The sequence below is a fragment of the Lipotes vexillifer genome, unplaced genomic scaffold (assembly GCF_000442215.2).
Source record: "Lipotes vexillifer unplaced genomic scaffold, Lipotes_vexillifer_v1.1 scaffold393, whole genome shotgun sequence".
Classification (NCBI taxonomy): Eukaryota; Metazoa; Chordata; class Mammalia; order Artiodactyla; family Lipotidae; genus Lipotes; species Lipotes vexillifer.
In genome coordinates this window covers 2,229,555-2,245,899 of record NW_006774564.1, presented here as the reverse complement: position 1 = coordinate 2,245,899, position 16,345 = coordinate 2,229,555, and the positions used below count along the sequence as shown (strand labels likewise).

Genomic DNA, 16,345 nt, shown 5'->3' with positions numbered 1-16,345 from the left:
CTCTTCCGAAGCTGTTAGAACAAAATAAGAGTCAAGGAAATGGGGCAGGGCTCTTCTGATCTAAGAGGAAACAAAGTGTCTGTGGTTCCCCTTCTCCCCTCGTCAGCTAAGCTTTCCTCAAGTGTCATCTCTTGCCAGCTCTTTGGCCCAGGAGGGGGCTGAATTTGGTGCCAGCTGGCAAATGAGGGCTGGGCTCTCTTCCCTGCAGAGACCCCTCTCCTTGTTCCAAACTGAAAGTATCAGTAGTTCCCCAGACTGCCCTCCGTGATAAGGGCTGGATGCTAGATTGGTTAACTGTCGTCTGGCTCAGTCGGGGAGCTGGGATCTCCGTAGACCATGGCAAATACTGAAAATGGCTGAGCCAGGAAATTGGTGCTAAGGCTGGTAGAGAGAGCTCAGTGGGAACTCTGGGAGGCCTGGGGTGTAGGGCCTGGAGCTCCAGGTCCTGGGAGCAGGGGTAGGTGTTCCTAGATAGCAATATTTTGGATATCTCAGGTCTTTAGAAGATTCAAGACCTCCTCTCTGGGTGGCTCAGAAGCGGGGAGGTTGGTATGATTCAATCGTACAGGAGTGAGAACTGCAGGGACAGAGGGGTCCTCTGAGCGGACCTTGCTAGGATCCTCCCAGGTCAGGTTTCATCTCCTAGGAGCTCTCCAGACCCTGAGCATCTCAAGGGGGACCCCTGCTATGCAGAGGGTGATTGTTCCTGTCTTTTTCATTGCCCTCTCTCCCCTCTCCAACTCCTCAGTGTGTTCTGAACTTGGGAGAGATGGTTGCTGGGGCTGCGTCGAGGAGATTCTCACCGAGGGTCGCTTTGATCAGGGAGCCCATCTCCCCTTGCCCACCACAGTCACTGCTGGGAGTCTTACTCTGTCTATAGCAGGGTAGGAAGGGTGGGTGGGTTCACCAGCTTGCTCTGGGAGCCGAGCAGGCAACACCATAAAGCCTGAGCCTGCCTGAGGTGTTGCCTTCTCCCAGGTGGTGCGGGGGCTGGTGAGCGGGCAGGCTGGCTGACAGCCGGCAGTTTGCGTGGGCAGTGCCAGCTGATGTCTATTCCCAGCCCTGGGAGGAAGGGGGAAGTCATTTATGTTCCGCAGAAGGAAGGGGTCCCAGCTGTCACTTCTCTGACCGGTAGGCCTCAGGGAGGGGGGGCAGAGGCACAGGGCAGAGAGGGGGGGACGGGTGGTCTCCTGCTTAGCCAGTCTGATTGCAGTATAGGGAGGAGGTCGCCAGGAGGAGCCCTTCTTCCCAGCTGGCCAGATTGCAGGGGGACTTCCCTCCGCTCCCCTCCTTTCTCCTTCCATCACCACCTGCCCTCACATCCTGGGGCAGCAGCTGGACAACCATTAGACCTCAGTGCCAGGGCACTCTTCCTCCAGCTGGGATCTCGGGGGCTGACGGCTGCATATGCCTTTTGCTTGTGTGTTTCCTCCTCCCTACACCCCCTATCCCCCCACCTCCCTGTATCTCCCCATCTGGGGTGTTATCTGGGTTCCTCAGGAGTGAGGCAGAGGCCTTGGGGGAGAAGCAAATGGCTGCCCTTTTGCCCTTGTCCCCTAACTAGGGAAAGCTGCTAGTAGCCAGCCTGTTTTGCCTTTTATAAAAAAAGCCAGGGTGTTCAAGTCTTTTTAAATTCTGTGTCATTTGCACAAATTTGCATATCAAGCTCACTAAGTCCTGATTCCGAATATGATTACATTCAAACTCAGCCTTGAGGACATTAGAAATATAGATGCTTTTTGTATCTAAATCCAAATGGTAATAGGATCGGCATTCTGGGTTCACATACCACCCCGAAGCCCCCATCTTTCCCATAGCCACCGCTTTCCCACCCCAACACTTCCCTCCGCCCTGCCCCTGGCTGCGGGGTGGTGTTGAATGGCAGGAGCTCTGTCTGGGGAAGTCTCCCAGGCTCACCTTCTTGGCTTTTCAGCTGCATCGAAGGTAGGCTGCTATCTCTAGCCAGCCTGTGCCTCCTCTGTCCGCACCCTCTCACAGCGCAGACGACCTCTCCCCACTCCGACACTGGCCTGTCCCTTCCTTCTCATCGTCCCCACCCTTCCACCCCTGGGCATGGCTGCTATGGGTCTTGTTTTTAAAACCTCACCGTGGGAGATCCAGGCATTCTTCCTGAGCCAGCTGGCTGCTATGCCAAGGCCCGTTCAGAGTTAACAATAATCATTAGCTGAACAGTGCTGGGGCCTTTCAGCTCCAGATCTCTAAGCACTTGCAGGCTGAGTCAGCCAGCCCTCACCTTCCCCGTCTTCTTGGGCTGCAGAGGGAGGAGGGGTCAGGAGTCTCACCTCCTAGCCAAGCCTTATCCTTCCTCTGGGAGCGGGTCCTGAGCATCCTCTGAGTAAACTAATAAGGCCTTTTCACCTGACAAAGGTCAAGATGTAGGGAACGTAGGACATGCTCCACTGACACTGGTAGTGGTGGCTGTTGACCTTGAACGTCTAGTACTCCTGCCCTTCCTTCTGTTGACCTGTCTTGGCCTCCAGGGGACACCCCTGACTCCCTCAGCATTTCTGGTGGCCCTCTGCAGGCTTAGGGAGCAGGGAGGCGTCTGGTTCAGTGCTCCCACTGCCCCTGCGTCTGGTTGGCATAAAGAGCCTACATATCATGAAGTGAAAAGTGAATCGACCGGGGAGCTAGGAAACCTGCAGTCTGGGTTTACCCAGCTCCTAACACTGGTGTGGCCACAGGCAAATCACTTACTGCTTGACCTATCTCACAGGGATGTTGTGAGCGCTAGATGACAGAATGCTATGTTAACAGGCATTGGGAAGTTCAAAGCATTAAACAGATGTAAACAGGTGGTATTACGTGCTTGTCCTTATCTCTCTTTCACTCAGCCTGGCTCTGGGTTTTATGCTTTTAGGGAGGCAATAAAGAGTTATGGATAATGATGCTTAGAGGACCCAAGTCTCTGAGAGGTTGTGTTGCTGGCCATCACTGGAGAACACAGACATTTCCTCCTAGATGCAAGGTCAGGAATGCAACCAAGGCTATGACTCTAGTGAAGCTTGCCCTGAGTGCTGCCAGCTAGTGCTTTCAAGTCACAGGGCTGATTGCAAATCTGGGAGTCAGTTATCCCCCAGGTCCAGCCTGAAGCTCCTGGAGCTGGTCTTTGTCTGGAGCTCCTGGTCACAAGTCTATCTAAATTTCTCCTACCTAATTCTGCTCTTCTGAGGGAAAGGCGGAGCAGACAATCCAGGAAGGGAGGAGCAACAGCAATGGACACAACACTGCCACACCAACCCTCTGGTTTCCCCCATAGCCACAGGCTGCCTCAGGCCCTCACCCAGGCACAGGGTGGAGGTGGGGAGCTGTGAGACACAACCCCTGGCTTGTTCACGGGTTTGTCTCTCCTTCCTTGTTTCAGGCTCTTGGAGTAGGATCACAGCCCCTTCCTCCTCAAAGGACTTTATTGGAATTAAAACACACACGCACATGCACACACACATGCACACGCCATGAAAGCAGTTACGTTTAAATTAGGAGGATACTTTCCATTCCTTTGGTCCGAGAACAGCCAGCGGTCTGCCTGGAGTGGACACAGAGAGGCAGGCACCCCAGGAGCGCAGAGGCTTCAGTATTTGTTTTTTAATCTTGGTGGGTTTTATTTTATTTTTCTCTATCCTGGGATCCAGGAATGAAACATTAGTCACGCATTGCAGTCATGGCCTCAGCAAAGCGTAGGCACAGAGAAGACACAGCTGAAAGGCAGGAGGATCGTGCCCCAGAACTGCCCTGGAGGGTGGTTTGATGTAGACAGTCTCCAGCACTGGGCTAAGCTTAAAGCAGACAGATTCCCTCCATTCCCTCCAGTAAGACCACCTTCTCCCTACCCACCCCCCCACCCACCCACCCAGAAGGCTTGACTAAGTTACCAATGTGCAGGGAATAAGTTCCAGTTTTTAATCTACCTGCTATTAGAATTTCCCAGATTTTTTAAACCTCTCTTAAAAGCAGATTAAGCGGCTACTTCAGGCTAGTCTCTGGTACCAGAGGATTCAACTTTGTCTCATTGAGTATACATGAGAGGCCCCCAGCACCCCTCTCTTTAAAGCAGATTCCCACTTACCTCACAGTGCTTTCTAAGGATGCCCAAGACTGGGCTCGGCCTTTCTGCTTAGGTCCACGCCTAAAGCAAACTACGGCCAAGTGAAGGAGCAGTGGGAGGTGAAGGAAAAGCAGCACAAAGTTCTATCCAGCTGCAGTGCTCCCCAACCTGTGTGCATGTTTGTATGGGCGTGCACATGCATACACACCCCCCAACTTTGGGGTCAGTGACTCTCACCTTATGTGTGTCAGTGCTGTAGGGCACCTAGAAGTTCCTGCAGGGCCTCATGTCCTAAAGGTTGGTTCTCTCCATGCCCTCTGTGGCTGTGGGACTGTAACAAAGCCTATGTCGACTGGAAGGCCTCAGGGCAGGAAAACACTTCATGTTTTCCACACAACAGTATATAAGCCTGATGAAAGGGCTTGACATGGCAGCTGCTTTAGCTCTCCTCTCTCAAGCCTGGGGAGAGGAAGCATCCAGCATAGGCTCACTGTAGCCAGACCAGAAGAGCTAACCATACTGCTGCATGGGCCTGAGACTCTTCTGCAGTGTGGGTGGGAAAAGGGAAGCTTCACCAGCGGTTGCCCGGGAGACAGGATAAGGGGTACAAGAGCTACAACTGCGGAAAGGGAAGGAGTTTGAGAGATCAGATGGAAGAGAGACTAGGCTGGGCAATCCACTGAACTCTCATTTTCTGTTCTAAAAGGTAACCATCATATTAACCTCATCCATTCTCCTGCAGTGCCACCTAAGAGGAGCTAGGGGAAGAGCTGCAAGACATGGCAGACAAAACTGCACATCTTGGCCAGAACCTATGGAACTCCCTGGGGGGTTGGGGAAGCGGGGAGAAGGGGAGGGTTGCAGAGATGCAGCCACGGATTCCTTGGGATGATGGAGAAAAGAGTATCAAAACGTTTCAGGCACAGAGACAGGGCTTGGCACAGGCCAAAATACAGGGGAGAACTCTCAGTAGTCTTCCCCAGATCTGTTCTCTTTATCAGCTCACCCTCTTGGCTAAACTCAGCCATAGCAAAAACTGCTTTGGAAAGATTGAAAAATACTATATAAATGTAGACTCTGGGGGTGCTGTGGCATCAACATCTGTCATTTCATTGACTGCCAAGGTTGATTGGTCTGATGTGGCTGGCTGTGAGGTGTCTCCACCCCTCACCACTTTACTTGTTCCTCATGAAGAGAAAAAGACAGCTTTCCAGACAGAGGAGGACTGTCCTTTGGTCAAGATTTTATCAATGTAAGGAATTAGGTAATTTTTCAAATTCTGATTCTTTTATTTTTTTGGCTGCACTGCATGACTTGCGGGATCTTAGTTCCTCAAGCAGGGATTGAACCCGTGCCCCCTGTAGCGGAAGCGTGGAGTCCTAACCACTGGACCGCCAGGGAATTCCCCAAATTCTGATTCTTTTAGTTTCTCTTTTCCTTATATCGTTTCCTCTTCCCTTGTGGAATCTACCAAGACAGTCCCCTTCCAGAAGTACCAAGAGAGTAGCCAAAGAAACTGCATGTTCAGAGGAGTTTAGTAGAATCCAGTCCAATTTCGGGTAAGCTGTCTTCTGTACCAAGAAAGTGGGGACCGCATTTCTGTGTTCTGGGCAATGCCTAGGACATATTACACCGTCAGTGAATAATAACCTTCCTATTAGATTAATATACTTTAAGCCAAACTAAGATGGTTACCATTCACGACGTGAACATATACCGGTAATAATCAAAATACTGTGAAACCGAGCTGCTCTCCATCATTTCTTTTAACCCAGTCCAAGCATTTTTCCACGGTAGTTTGCAGGCTTGATCCAGACTTTTAAGAGAACTCTTCAGGGAGACAACCCTCCTCCCCAGGGATCCAGAAAGCCTTCTTTATTTACAGGCTCTAGCCCCAAGTCATGGAATTTCTAAACTCTCTCTTGCTAAAGCGTCAGTGACATTTCTTTTGAGAATATCTGCCAGGTTGGCAAACTATGGTCTGCTGGCCAAAACCAACCTGCTGCCTGGTTTTGTATGGTCTGTGAGCTAGTAAGAGTTTGTGCATTTTTAAATGGTTAAAAAACCTCAAATACATGTTACAATGATATGGAAATCGCATTTTAATGTCCATAAATAAAGTTTTACTGGAACAGAGCCACAGTCATTCATTTGTGTGCTGTCTGTGGCTACCTTCCTGCCACAACGGTACAGCTGAGTAGTTGTAACAGAGACTATGTGGGCTGCAAAGCTGAATACGTTTCCTGTCTGGCTGTTTACAGAAAAGGTTGGCTGACCCCTGGTCCATCTTAATGCCTAGATGTGGATTCAACCCATACGCCCTTATAACAGCATTTAACTCTTCTCCCCCTAGACAGGCCACACCCTTCTGAGGTCCAGTGAACCCCAGCCACAGGCTGAAAAGATAAATAAACCAGTCACAGACTATGCCAGAACAGAGACTCAAGCCAGGTTTAATGACCATTGTCTAGTTTTCAGAGCCCAGAGGCTCCAAGGTTTGCCAGCCTGAGAGTACATAAGTGGGAAGACTAGGATCCTGGACATGGGGAGGCCTGCTTGCTCCGCCAGCAGCGCCACAAGGAAGTACAAAGGTAAGGACACACGGAAAACTGGAATCAGTTGGCTTTACTCTCCCCAGCTGGGGTATACCTGCTCCTGGCTCCTTCCTAGGAGCCTCATAAATACAGGCAAAGAAAAAAAATCACAGATAATCACACAGACAGATTGTACAGCCCTGTCATACTGTCTCCAGGGACACCTGCTTCCTGGGAGACACGTCTGGTTTATGGGAGTTGGGGTGATGGCTCGACCTTTTCTTATAACCAGAGCTGGCAGTTTCCTACACGGGGTTCTAGTGAGCTTACATACGCTGAGTACCCGATCCCCCAGGTAGAAAGCTACCTTTGGGTTCTATCGACTGAAACCATGGGAAGAGGCTCATCAGTTCAGTCTCTTGGTGGGGCAGCCAGGCACGTCTACCAGTCTCTCAAACTGGTAGGTACTGGCCAACCTAGTGGATACAGTGGGGAGACTTAGATCCTCAGGGCCTTTTATTGATACTATGCCCTAAACTGGGTAGGATTTATGAAGCAAACGGCCCTCCTAGTCCTCAGGAACTCAGCTAGAAGGCCCCAGAAGACCCACTTCATTTGACATTCACTTTAAAGATTTTCAGAGCCCTAGATGGTGCCTAGAGGGGAAGCTGCAGTATGGAGGTGAGATTTTTCCCCGATTCCCCGGTAAGTCTGAGGAGGGAGTCCTGGTTCCTATAGCTTCAGTACCAGACTCTTCAGGAGTCTCTGGAATATAACCAGACAACTTCTTCCTCCTGCCCCTGTCTTACCAGGGCAGTTAACACAGGAAGAGCAACTTACAGCTCCCTGGTCCCCTGCCAGTGTTCTGGGTCCGTCACTGACCCAGTTCTACATTTATTTCTCACATATATCATCTTTAATCCAAGGAAGGTTTCTGAGGGGTCTGAAGAGCCAGCTAGCTCCTCATCACCCCTTCTCTCAAGATCTTCAACCTGTAGTTCTAACTCCAGGCTTTGCTGAGAAGTTATTCAGTGTCGTGGAGACGTGGGTGAAGCTTCAGGCAGTTCAGAAATCTAAAGTACAAAAGTCTGTATTTGTGGAGCCTGGCATGGTCACTGTCTCTCCTACAGGGCAAGAAAATTGTGTGCATGAAGTTGTGCACATGGGTGGGAACCACTCTGGAAGTGGACGTTAGTGGGGACTGAAGACTCACTGTCCCAATGGAAGTCAAGGTGCTGGGGTGCATGCAGACCTATAAGCATGCATCCCTATGAGCATGCAAGTACTGGAGGGAAATGCTGCACCTCTCTTGACAAAACTAGGTTACTAATAAAGGATGGACAGCAGTCTTGACATCCCAGGAACAGACAAGAAGCAGACGTTGAGTTCCAGTCCCCTCCCCGAATCTTAATAGGCAGCGGGAGTTAGGCCCTCCTAGCAAGCAGCTTTCACCTGCAGGTAAAATGACACTTCTTGGAACCTAAAGAGAGATCAGAAAACTAGAAGATCTGGAGAACTTCCGAGGGAAGGAGACTTGGTGGGAGAGAGGGGAGAGACTGAAAAGACCAACGTCAGAGAACATTTTCACCTTGGCCCTGCCCGTCCCCTTGCCAAAGCTCAGAGCAACCAACTCCCAGGGCTTGCAGTAGAGTCAAAGGGAGTTGTCTCTATACCCAAAGTATCCTGCAACTGGGATGGAATGGAACGTTGGGCCTGTTCTTAAGTTCCTTGGGCCTGACAACCACAACTGCTGTCAGACCTCTGGCTGACAGGGTCTCCTTTTGAAAGTTTAGTGGCACTGTTACAAGACTGCCTGGAACCTTGTGGAGAGGGCAAAACTTAGCCACACTCCAAATTGCCAATTCTTCTGTGGCAGAGACCACTCAATTCCATCTCCTCGGATGATGAGATCCCATGCTTTGGCCTTGCAGCAGGGCTGAGATCTCTAAGAGAGGAGCAAAGCGGCTTTGTCAACACAGAAGAGATACATACCCGGCCCCCTCCATCCCCGAGCCCAATCTAACCCAGCTGGCGCCAGACTTTCCCGGACTCCTTCCTTTGCAGTGCAGCATATTAGGGAACACTCAGAATCCCACCTGAACTTGACCAGGAGACTGAATGAAGAGATGGCATACACAAAAAAATCAGGTAGGTCCAGCTGGATGCTACATAATAGAGGCTGATTTACCCTCCTCCTCCTAGTGCAAAGAGGCCCCCATCCCACGTCTGTGGCAGGCATCCATAGAAGCTCTGCTTTCAGCACCCTCCACCCTGGTGCCACACACAGGTGCTGGGAATCAAATGCTAACCAAGGGTTTCACCAACCAGAGAATTAGCCAATCTGGAGTTTATCCCCCATCTCCAAGTTCTGTGCTGGCACCTATGCTGTGACATGGACCCCTCGATTCATGTTGTACCCCTCTGTACCACTGGTCCCAGGACAAGGCACAGATACCACGTCTCACATTGTTGCCATATCTGACAGGCAACAGGCCAGGCTCCTGCAAAGACCCATCCACCCAGGGCTCATCCAGAAAGAGGAAGGCATTAGTGGGAAGTCTTACAACGGCTTTGGGGAGTGTTACTGATTAAGGCCTCAGCCTTTTCCTGACACATTTTTCCAAAGGTTTCCTATTTCCCCAGCTGTGAAGTGTGACTTCCTGGTCAAGGATAATATAGCTTTTCCCCAACATGGCTGCCGTGGAAGCTCCCGCCAGCACACACACATCGCAGGTGTGGGTGGGCAGAGATAGGAAAAAATGATTTTTTTTTCCAAATAATTTTCTCTTAAGGAGCTACGGATGACCTCAAAAAAGTTTAAGGAATCAGCTCTTCCTCCCACCCATTCCTCATTCCCACCAGCTCAGATACACTCCTCTGCTTCCACCACATTGAGAACTGTCAGGGCTCTGGGTAGGGGTGTAGCATTTGCCTGAGAATTAGCATATCCATATTTGAAAATCATGGCAGCCACACCCTGCTTGGGGTCTTGCCTGTTGTTGTAACCGTGACCAATTCCCTTGAGTTCGGGGGGAGCCCACTCCCTTGGGCAGCTAGCCCTCTCTTCCATCCCCTCATATCCTTCAGGGGTGCATTACCTCTCCTGGGGCAGAATCTCCCCACCAACCCATCCTGCTCACACCACAATGGGCGTATCAGAGAAGACCGAGCTGACTGATTCTGGATCTGACATCCTCCGCTGGCCCTTGCCTGTCGCCTCAGGCACCGGCAGGGTGTTGCCTGGCTTGAGCTTGCCGTTCTGACCCTGTCCGGGTCCAGCAGGTTCCAGGAAGGCCACCCGCTGGTCAAAACCATCATCCTTGTCCCCACCAGCCATAGGATCGTGGTTGGGTGTGGTACTAAGCATGGAAGAGCTGAGGCTGTCTCCTTGATGGCTGGAAGGCTTCTCGACACCCCGGCACCAGCAGCGGCAAGGGGTGAGGTACAGGTATATGAGGACCAGGACCACACTGAGGATACAGCCCACGAGGGTGGTATAGGCTGTGTTGAGGGTGTCATGGTGTCCGTGCAAGGTGAAATTGTATACTTTCAACTCCACAGACAGTGTCTCATTGAAAGCCTCCCCCACGGCATAGCAGGTATACACACCCCCATCCTCGACCTGCACCCGCCGGAAATGAAGACTGCCATCCTTGGACACCGTCACTGTGCTGTTGGCCACCTCATCTAGCACCCGTTCATTGCTTGGTGTCACCCACACCTTGGTCATCCCCTGCTGCTTGGTGTCACACTTGATGGTCAAGGTGTCACCCAGGTGGGCCTCCCAGGCACGTTCCTTGTACTCGCTGCAATTGAGGAAACTCAGACTGAAGACATTGTGCAGCTTCTTGGAGCTCATGCAGTACAGGTCCTCCTGAAAGTCCATCACGGAGCTCAGCTGCCGGTACTGCCAGTGGGAAAAGAGCTGGTAGAGCTCACAGTCGCAGTGTAGCGGGTTGTTGTGCAGGTACAGCCCATTCTTGATCCAGGCGGGCAGCTTCTGCAGGTCGGGCAATGGTAAGTTCTTTAGCTTGTTGGAGGAGAGGTCCAGGAGCGTTAGTTTGGGTAGCTTGGCTCCTTCCTTGACCAGTTCCAGAGGGAAGCGGGAGATCTGGTTCTGGCTCAAGTAGAGTTTCTGCAGCTGGACCACGTCGTCGAAGGCGCAGCGGTCAACTGCCATAATGTGGTTATTGTAGAGCAGCAGCACCTCCAGCGCCTGCAGTTCACTGAACAGGAACTCGTCCAGAGTACGCAGCTGGTTGGAGGAGAGGTCCAGGTAGCGCAGGTTGGGTACTGGGGAAAAGGCCTCAGAGGAGATGAAGTTCAGCTGGTTGTGGCTCAGCAGCAGGGAGTGCAGGTGGGTCAGGCGCGTGGGGGTCCACTCGGCCCGCAGGCGGCTCAGGTTGTTGTGGCTGAGGTCCAGGAGCGCCGTGTAGCTGGGCAAGGAGTGGGGCACGTTGGGCAGCTGCTGCTTGGAGCAGCTGAGGATGTTGCTGGCACACAGGCAGGCGGCTGGACAGCTTACCAAGGGACGGCCAGCTCTGGCCTCCTCAAAGAGGAGCAGGAACAAGGACAGCAGCAGGAGCCAGAGGCCTCGCAGGTCACGCTGGGGTTGCATAGTGTCACTGGGGAGGGCGAGGAAGGCCACAAGGAAGATCTGGGAGGAAGTCACCCGGGCATGTTCTGGTGGGGTAAGGAAGGGTCACTTTCACTATAGGCTTAAGAGAAAGAGGATGGGTTTGTGGTCACTGGGGCCTCTGGAGGGAAGGACCGACTCTCCTGCCTTCCCCTCTTCTCCCCCCCACCCCGCCCCGCGGCCCCATCCCCGTGGGGCTAGAAGAGGAAGGAAGAGATGCTGGGTAGTTCCCAAGCACTGTGCAGGCGGTGAGCTCAAAATACTGGGACCGAGGAGGAGGTGGGCACAAGGGCCTGCTGCGCTAGGGTCACAGGAGCGGAGGATGGGGATCGCCGGGGCGTCAGGGACGGTTGGGGTTACAGGGGTTGCAGGGCCCGGGTCTGGAGGCAGGGTCTGTAGGGCCTCTGGGGAGGAGCTGAAGGAAGGTCGACCGGGCACAGGCTGGGTAGGGCGAGCCCTAACCGGGCTGAGGGGCCCCGGGGCCTGTCGGCGCGGGCTCCCCCCGCGGGACCTCTGCTCACTGCACCTGCTCGGCGAGGACGTGTCTCAGCCCATGGCGGGTCCGGGAGCTCCGTCGCGGCCTCCCCTGGCGGCGCCTCACCGGCCGGCCTGCCGCGGCGCCAGGCTTTCGCGGGGACCTGCGCCCGGCAACATCGCCTCCCGGGGACTTGCCGGGCTCTGCTCCGCTCCCTCCGCGCCGCAGCCTCGACCGCTGCGCCGTCGGAGCCCCCAGACCACGGCCACCGTCTCCGGGTCCAATGGGCCGGCGTGCAGCGGTGCTGGGAGCGGGAGGCGCCGCGATCCGAGCGCTGGGAGCGGCGTGGGGGCAGCGAACACCGCGCGCGCGCCCGTCGCCGCCGCCGAGCCTCGGGGCGCGTGCGCGCGGCGGGGGCGGGGCGCACGTGCGTGTGTTTGTGTCGGAGCCCGACTGGCGGACCGGCGGTCGCGCGCCGCTCGTTCCTTCTCAGAAAGTGTTGGGACCTGGCGAGGAAAACTGTCGGGAGGAGGGCTCTGGCCCCTTAGTTCCCCAATTACTTCTTCCACCTTCTTCCAGCCCCTTCACCCCCCGCCCCATCCTTCTACCTACCAAAACCGCCCTCAGGAAAAGTAGGTCTAACTGAAGTGAATTCGCTGCAACTGGCTCTGGGCCAAGATGCGTCACATGTCTTATAATTTACAAATTAGAGAAATCTGGTTCAGCTCCCGGCTCTTAACGTTGGCGGGAAATTCATTAGTCACGTTCTGAGGTTCCTCCCTCCCCTCTCTCTAGGTCTGTGAAGTTCCAACATTTGGGTGAAAGATTTGGAGAAGGGCCTTTATTTTTCCGTCTTGATGCTACTGTTCCACGACTTTTGGGGTACCACTGAAAGGGTACAGCTCCACAGCCTACAAGCTGGATGGGCAGGAGTAGGGGTAAGGGAGGATCTTTGGTGCAAGCACTGACACCCTGTGAGGCAACTCTCTCTCGCTCTCTCTCACACACACAAACCCCGACTGCATACAAGCCAGGGACAAATTTCCATTCCTGGAAACTCCAAAGTCCTTCCCAGCCTGGGGGAAATCATTCATCCCTTAAGTCTGGCACTTGCCCTCGTCCTAAACCAGTATCAGCTCTTTCCCCTCCCCTTATGGAGCAATTCCAGCATAGTTTCTCTGCTACCTAATCCTCAAAATGAAGGGGGCAGGGGCTTGTCTTCTTTAGGGTGGCCCCTGAAACACCAAGAAGCTGTTAACCAGTGTGTGTTTTGGGGGTTGGGCATGGGAATAAGGGGATGTAAGAAGAGCCTAGACCTTATAATTCAAGACTAGCTGTTCTTGAGATGGTAGACCCTGAGGGAGAAATTACCTTTTTATTTTTTCTAGTTTCTTACAACAGCAAGAACAAGACTGAAATTAATGTCTCAATATATTAGCCTGCTAAGAGTTTTCAAAAGAAAGAATTTATATCTGTCACATGTTTTACCATGGATTTAAGGGAATGTATTATCTCTTCAAGGGGTATTAGCATGTTAACCCTATGCACAGTGTGAAAAGGTCTTTCCTTTCCTGTTTATTTCAGGCATCAGTGATAATGTAGAGAGGGTATTCAGGGTGTGGGAAATTCTGGAATCACACTGCATCAGTTCTTTATTGCAGTATAACAAATCACCCCAAATTCAGTGGTTTAACACAAGAATATACATTTATTGTCTTTCACAGTTTCTGTTGGTCAGAGATTCAGGAGCGGCTTGAAAGGCAGTTCTGGCTTGGCAGTTGCAAACAAATGGAGCTACAGTCAATGGAAGGCTTGATTGGGGCTGGAGAATCAACTTCCACAGAGGCTCAGTTACATGGCTCACTCATGACTGTCCGGCTGTTGGCCGGAGAGCTTGGCTCCTCGCTGTAGAGGCCTCTCCACAAGACTGAGTGTCCTCACAGCATGGTAGTTGACTTCCCTCAGAGCAAGAGATTCAACAGACAGCAAGGCAGAAGTCACCATGACCTATAGCTTTATGAGGTCACACCTGTCACCTCCACTTTGGTCACATGGACCAGCCCTGATTCAGTATGGGAGGAGACTACACAAAGTTATGAATACCAGGAGGAGATGATCTTTGGGGACCATTTTGGAGGCTGGCTATCACGCACATCATCTCTGAAATCACATCTATTTTTCAATTTTAAAAAATGTCATACATACACAAGAGAAAATAATACTATGAACGCACATACACCCATCATCCATAGTCAATAATTATCAAGGGAATTCCATCATTTTGTTTTGTACAGGTATCCCTGAGAAACTCAAGCTCTTCGCACCGCACCCCCATCCGCATATCCTGTACTGACTTTCCTTAGACTCAGTGTTCCAGGCTCTCTCCCTCCTCTCACTTTCCCCTTTCTGCTATGCTTAAGCGATGGATAAGAGACAGATACAAAGAAAGAAGCCCCCTTATGCTGGACACTGGTCTCAGATGTGGGTATCTGCCATTTGAAGAGGTCACCACAGATATGGTTCTCAGTCAATCCTTTTTTTTTTTTTTTAGTTTTCAGGTCATTTGGAAATAACCTTGCCATTTTCAAATTTTAATGTGCATACAGATCACCTGGGGATGTTGTTAACATGCAGATTCTGAATCCGTAGGTCTAGGATGGGGCCTGAAATTCTGCGTTTCTAACAAGCTCATAAAGTGATGCAGACACTGCTGATCCACAGGCCACACTTTGAGTACCAAGGGTCTAGAGCTGTGCTGTCCAAGTCAGTAGCCACTAGCTACATGTGGCTATTTAATTAAAATTAAATAGCATTCCATTGTAAAGCAATTATACTCCAATAAAGATGTTAAAAAAATTAAATAGCATTATAAATCACTTCCTTAGTTGCCCTAGCCATGTTTCAAGTGTTCAGTAGCCATATTTGGCAAGCTACCCTTTTGAACATAATCATGGAAAGTTCCACTGGATGGCCCTGGTATAAAGAATTGACTCATGATAACTCTCCTGCAGATGCTTTCTAGACCAGAACAACCATCTATTAATTTACAACAAAAAGAGGACCTTGGCAGGATAAATAGCAACAGGTTATTTATAGTGGGTGTTTATTTCCTCTTGCTGGAATGGATCAACCCAGTGTTCCTAAATACAATTTGAAAGATTGTTTGGTCAGCTCAGCATCTGAGCAAAAAAGGCTGGATATGTATACCAGTTTATGAGACAGGATAAATTGCTTTTCTCCATACTAGAAGTACTTTTTTTTTCTTTTTCAGTAACTAGTACTCACCACTTTAGTCAGAGCTGGAGAAAAGCACCCTGTTAGGAAGCTACCTTTTTAAAAAAAAAATTTTTATTTATTTATTTTTGGTTGTGTTGGGTCTTCGTTGATGCACGTGGGCTTTCTCTAGTTGTGTCGAATGGGGGCTACTCTTCGTTGTGGTGCTCAGGCTTCTCGTTGCGGTGGCTTCTCTTGTGGAGCACAAGCTCTAGGCACATGGGCTCTATGCACACAGTTTGGGGATCAAATGAGGTAACAGTTGTGAAAGTATTTTATTATTTATAAGTATTATCTTTTTAAAAACCTGGTTTTCTCCATGAGAGTTAGGAGATCCCCTGATCTTTTTTTTTGGCTGTGTTGGGCCTTTGTTGCTGTGCGCGGGCTTCTCTAGTTGCGGAGGGCAGGGGCTACTCTTCATTGCGGCGCGAGGGTTTCAGTAGTTGTGGCACGCGGGCTCTAGAGCGCAGGCTCAGTCGTTGTGGTGCGCGGACTTAGTTGCCCTGCAACATGTGGGATCTTCTCGGACCACCGCTTGAACCCGTGTCCCCTGCATTGGCAGGCGGGTTCTTAACCACTGTGCCACCAGGGAAGCCCTGATCCCCTGGTCTTGATGTCAACATATGTACAGATCACCTTGCACAACTGTCTGCCTTGTTCCCACATTCTAGGATATTGCCTGTTTAGAACATTCACTCATATTTTCAAGCTCTCACTCTCTGTGCTATCTTTTATAATTTAAAAATATTTACAAATTTAAAATAAAAATTTAAATTAAAAAATTTAAATTTAAAAAATATTCTGCATTTTGTGGAGAACTTCAGTGGTATTACTACTATCAGCACAGTCTTTGTAGTTCTTAGAGTATCTCCAAAAGAGCAGGCTCCAAAATGAAAGTATTTCTGGGAGGGGTAGCAATAAAGATGACTGCTTTGTTAAGTATTGCCTAAAGGGTTGAAATTGAAGCCCTTACCATTGGGTTGAGCTGTTTCTATACCTAGCAGTTCACCTATGTTTCCATTTTTAGTTTGTTCCTGAAGGTGCTCAATCTGGAGGATTTCTGTTGCCATCCTCCCACCTCCACTCCATAAACCATCACTCATTTCACTGATCCTTTTAACCTTTTAACTCGCCTTTTAGTATGCTCACCCATTATTTACTGTCCAGGAGACCAATATGTCCTCTTTTTTGGACAACTGGCATCCAACTCCCTTTTTGCTGCTCCTTACTCTTTTCCACTTCAACCCTGCACACTTTCTGGAAGCTCCACTTGACCTGCAGGAACCACAAGCATGTGGATACTAACCAGGGGCAGAAGAGGAATCACTGCTGTGGGTGGAGGGGTGCCATTGACACCCTTC

At 50.9% G+C, this 16,345-nt stretch overlaps 2 protein-coding genes across 3 annotated transcripts in view; one reads left to right on the top strand and one right to left on the bottom strand.

Moving 5' to 3' along the window:
• CYB561D1 (cytochrome b561 family member D1) overlaps window positions 1–6,202 on the top strand; it is a 9,072-nt gene extending 2,870 nt beyond the window's left edge. The window contains exon 4 of the mRNA XM_007449317.1: window positions 4,809–6,202. Coding sequence (XP_007449379.1) covers window positions 4,809–4,818 — 10 coding nt within the window. The 3' untranslated portion in view covers window positions 4,819–6,202. The remainder of the gene's footprint in view (window positions 1–4,808) is intronic.
• Window positions 6,203–6,503: 301 nt separating this feature from the next.
• Window positions 6,504–12,058, bottom strand: AMIGO1 (adhesion molecule with Ig like domain 1). 2 transcript variants are annotated; one of them, XM_007449316.1, is made up of 2 exons: window positions 11,763–12,057; window positions 6,504–11,283 (listed from the first exon to the last, which is right to left on the bottom strand). In XM_007449316.1, exon 2 carries the CDS (start codon window positions 11,216–11,218, stop codon window positions 9,737–9,739), a length of 1,482 nt encoding a protein of 493 aa, XP_007449378.1. In that variant the 5' UTR covers window positions 11,219–11,283; window positions 11,763–12,057; the 3' UTR covers window positions 6,504–9,736. The 2 variants fall into 2 exon arrangements, with proteins under 2 accessions (XP_007449378.1, XP_007449377.1); XM_007449315.1 differs by having other exon boundaries at window positions 9,134–11,305; window positions 11,763–12,058.
• Window positions 12,059–16,345: the final 4,287 nt, after the last annotated feature.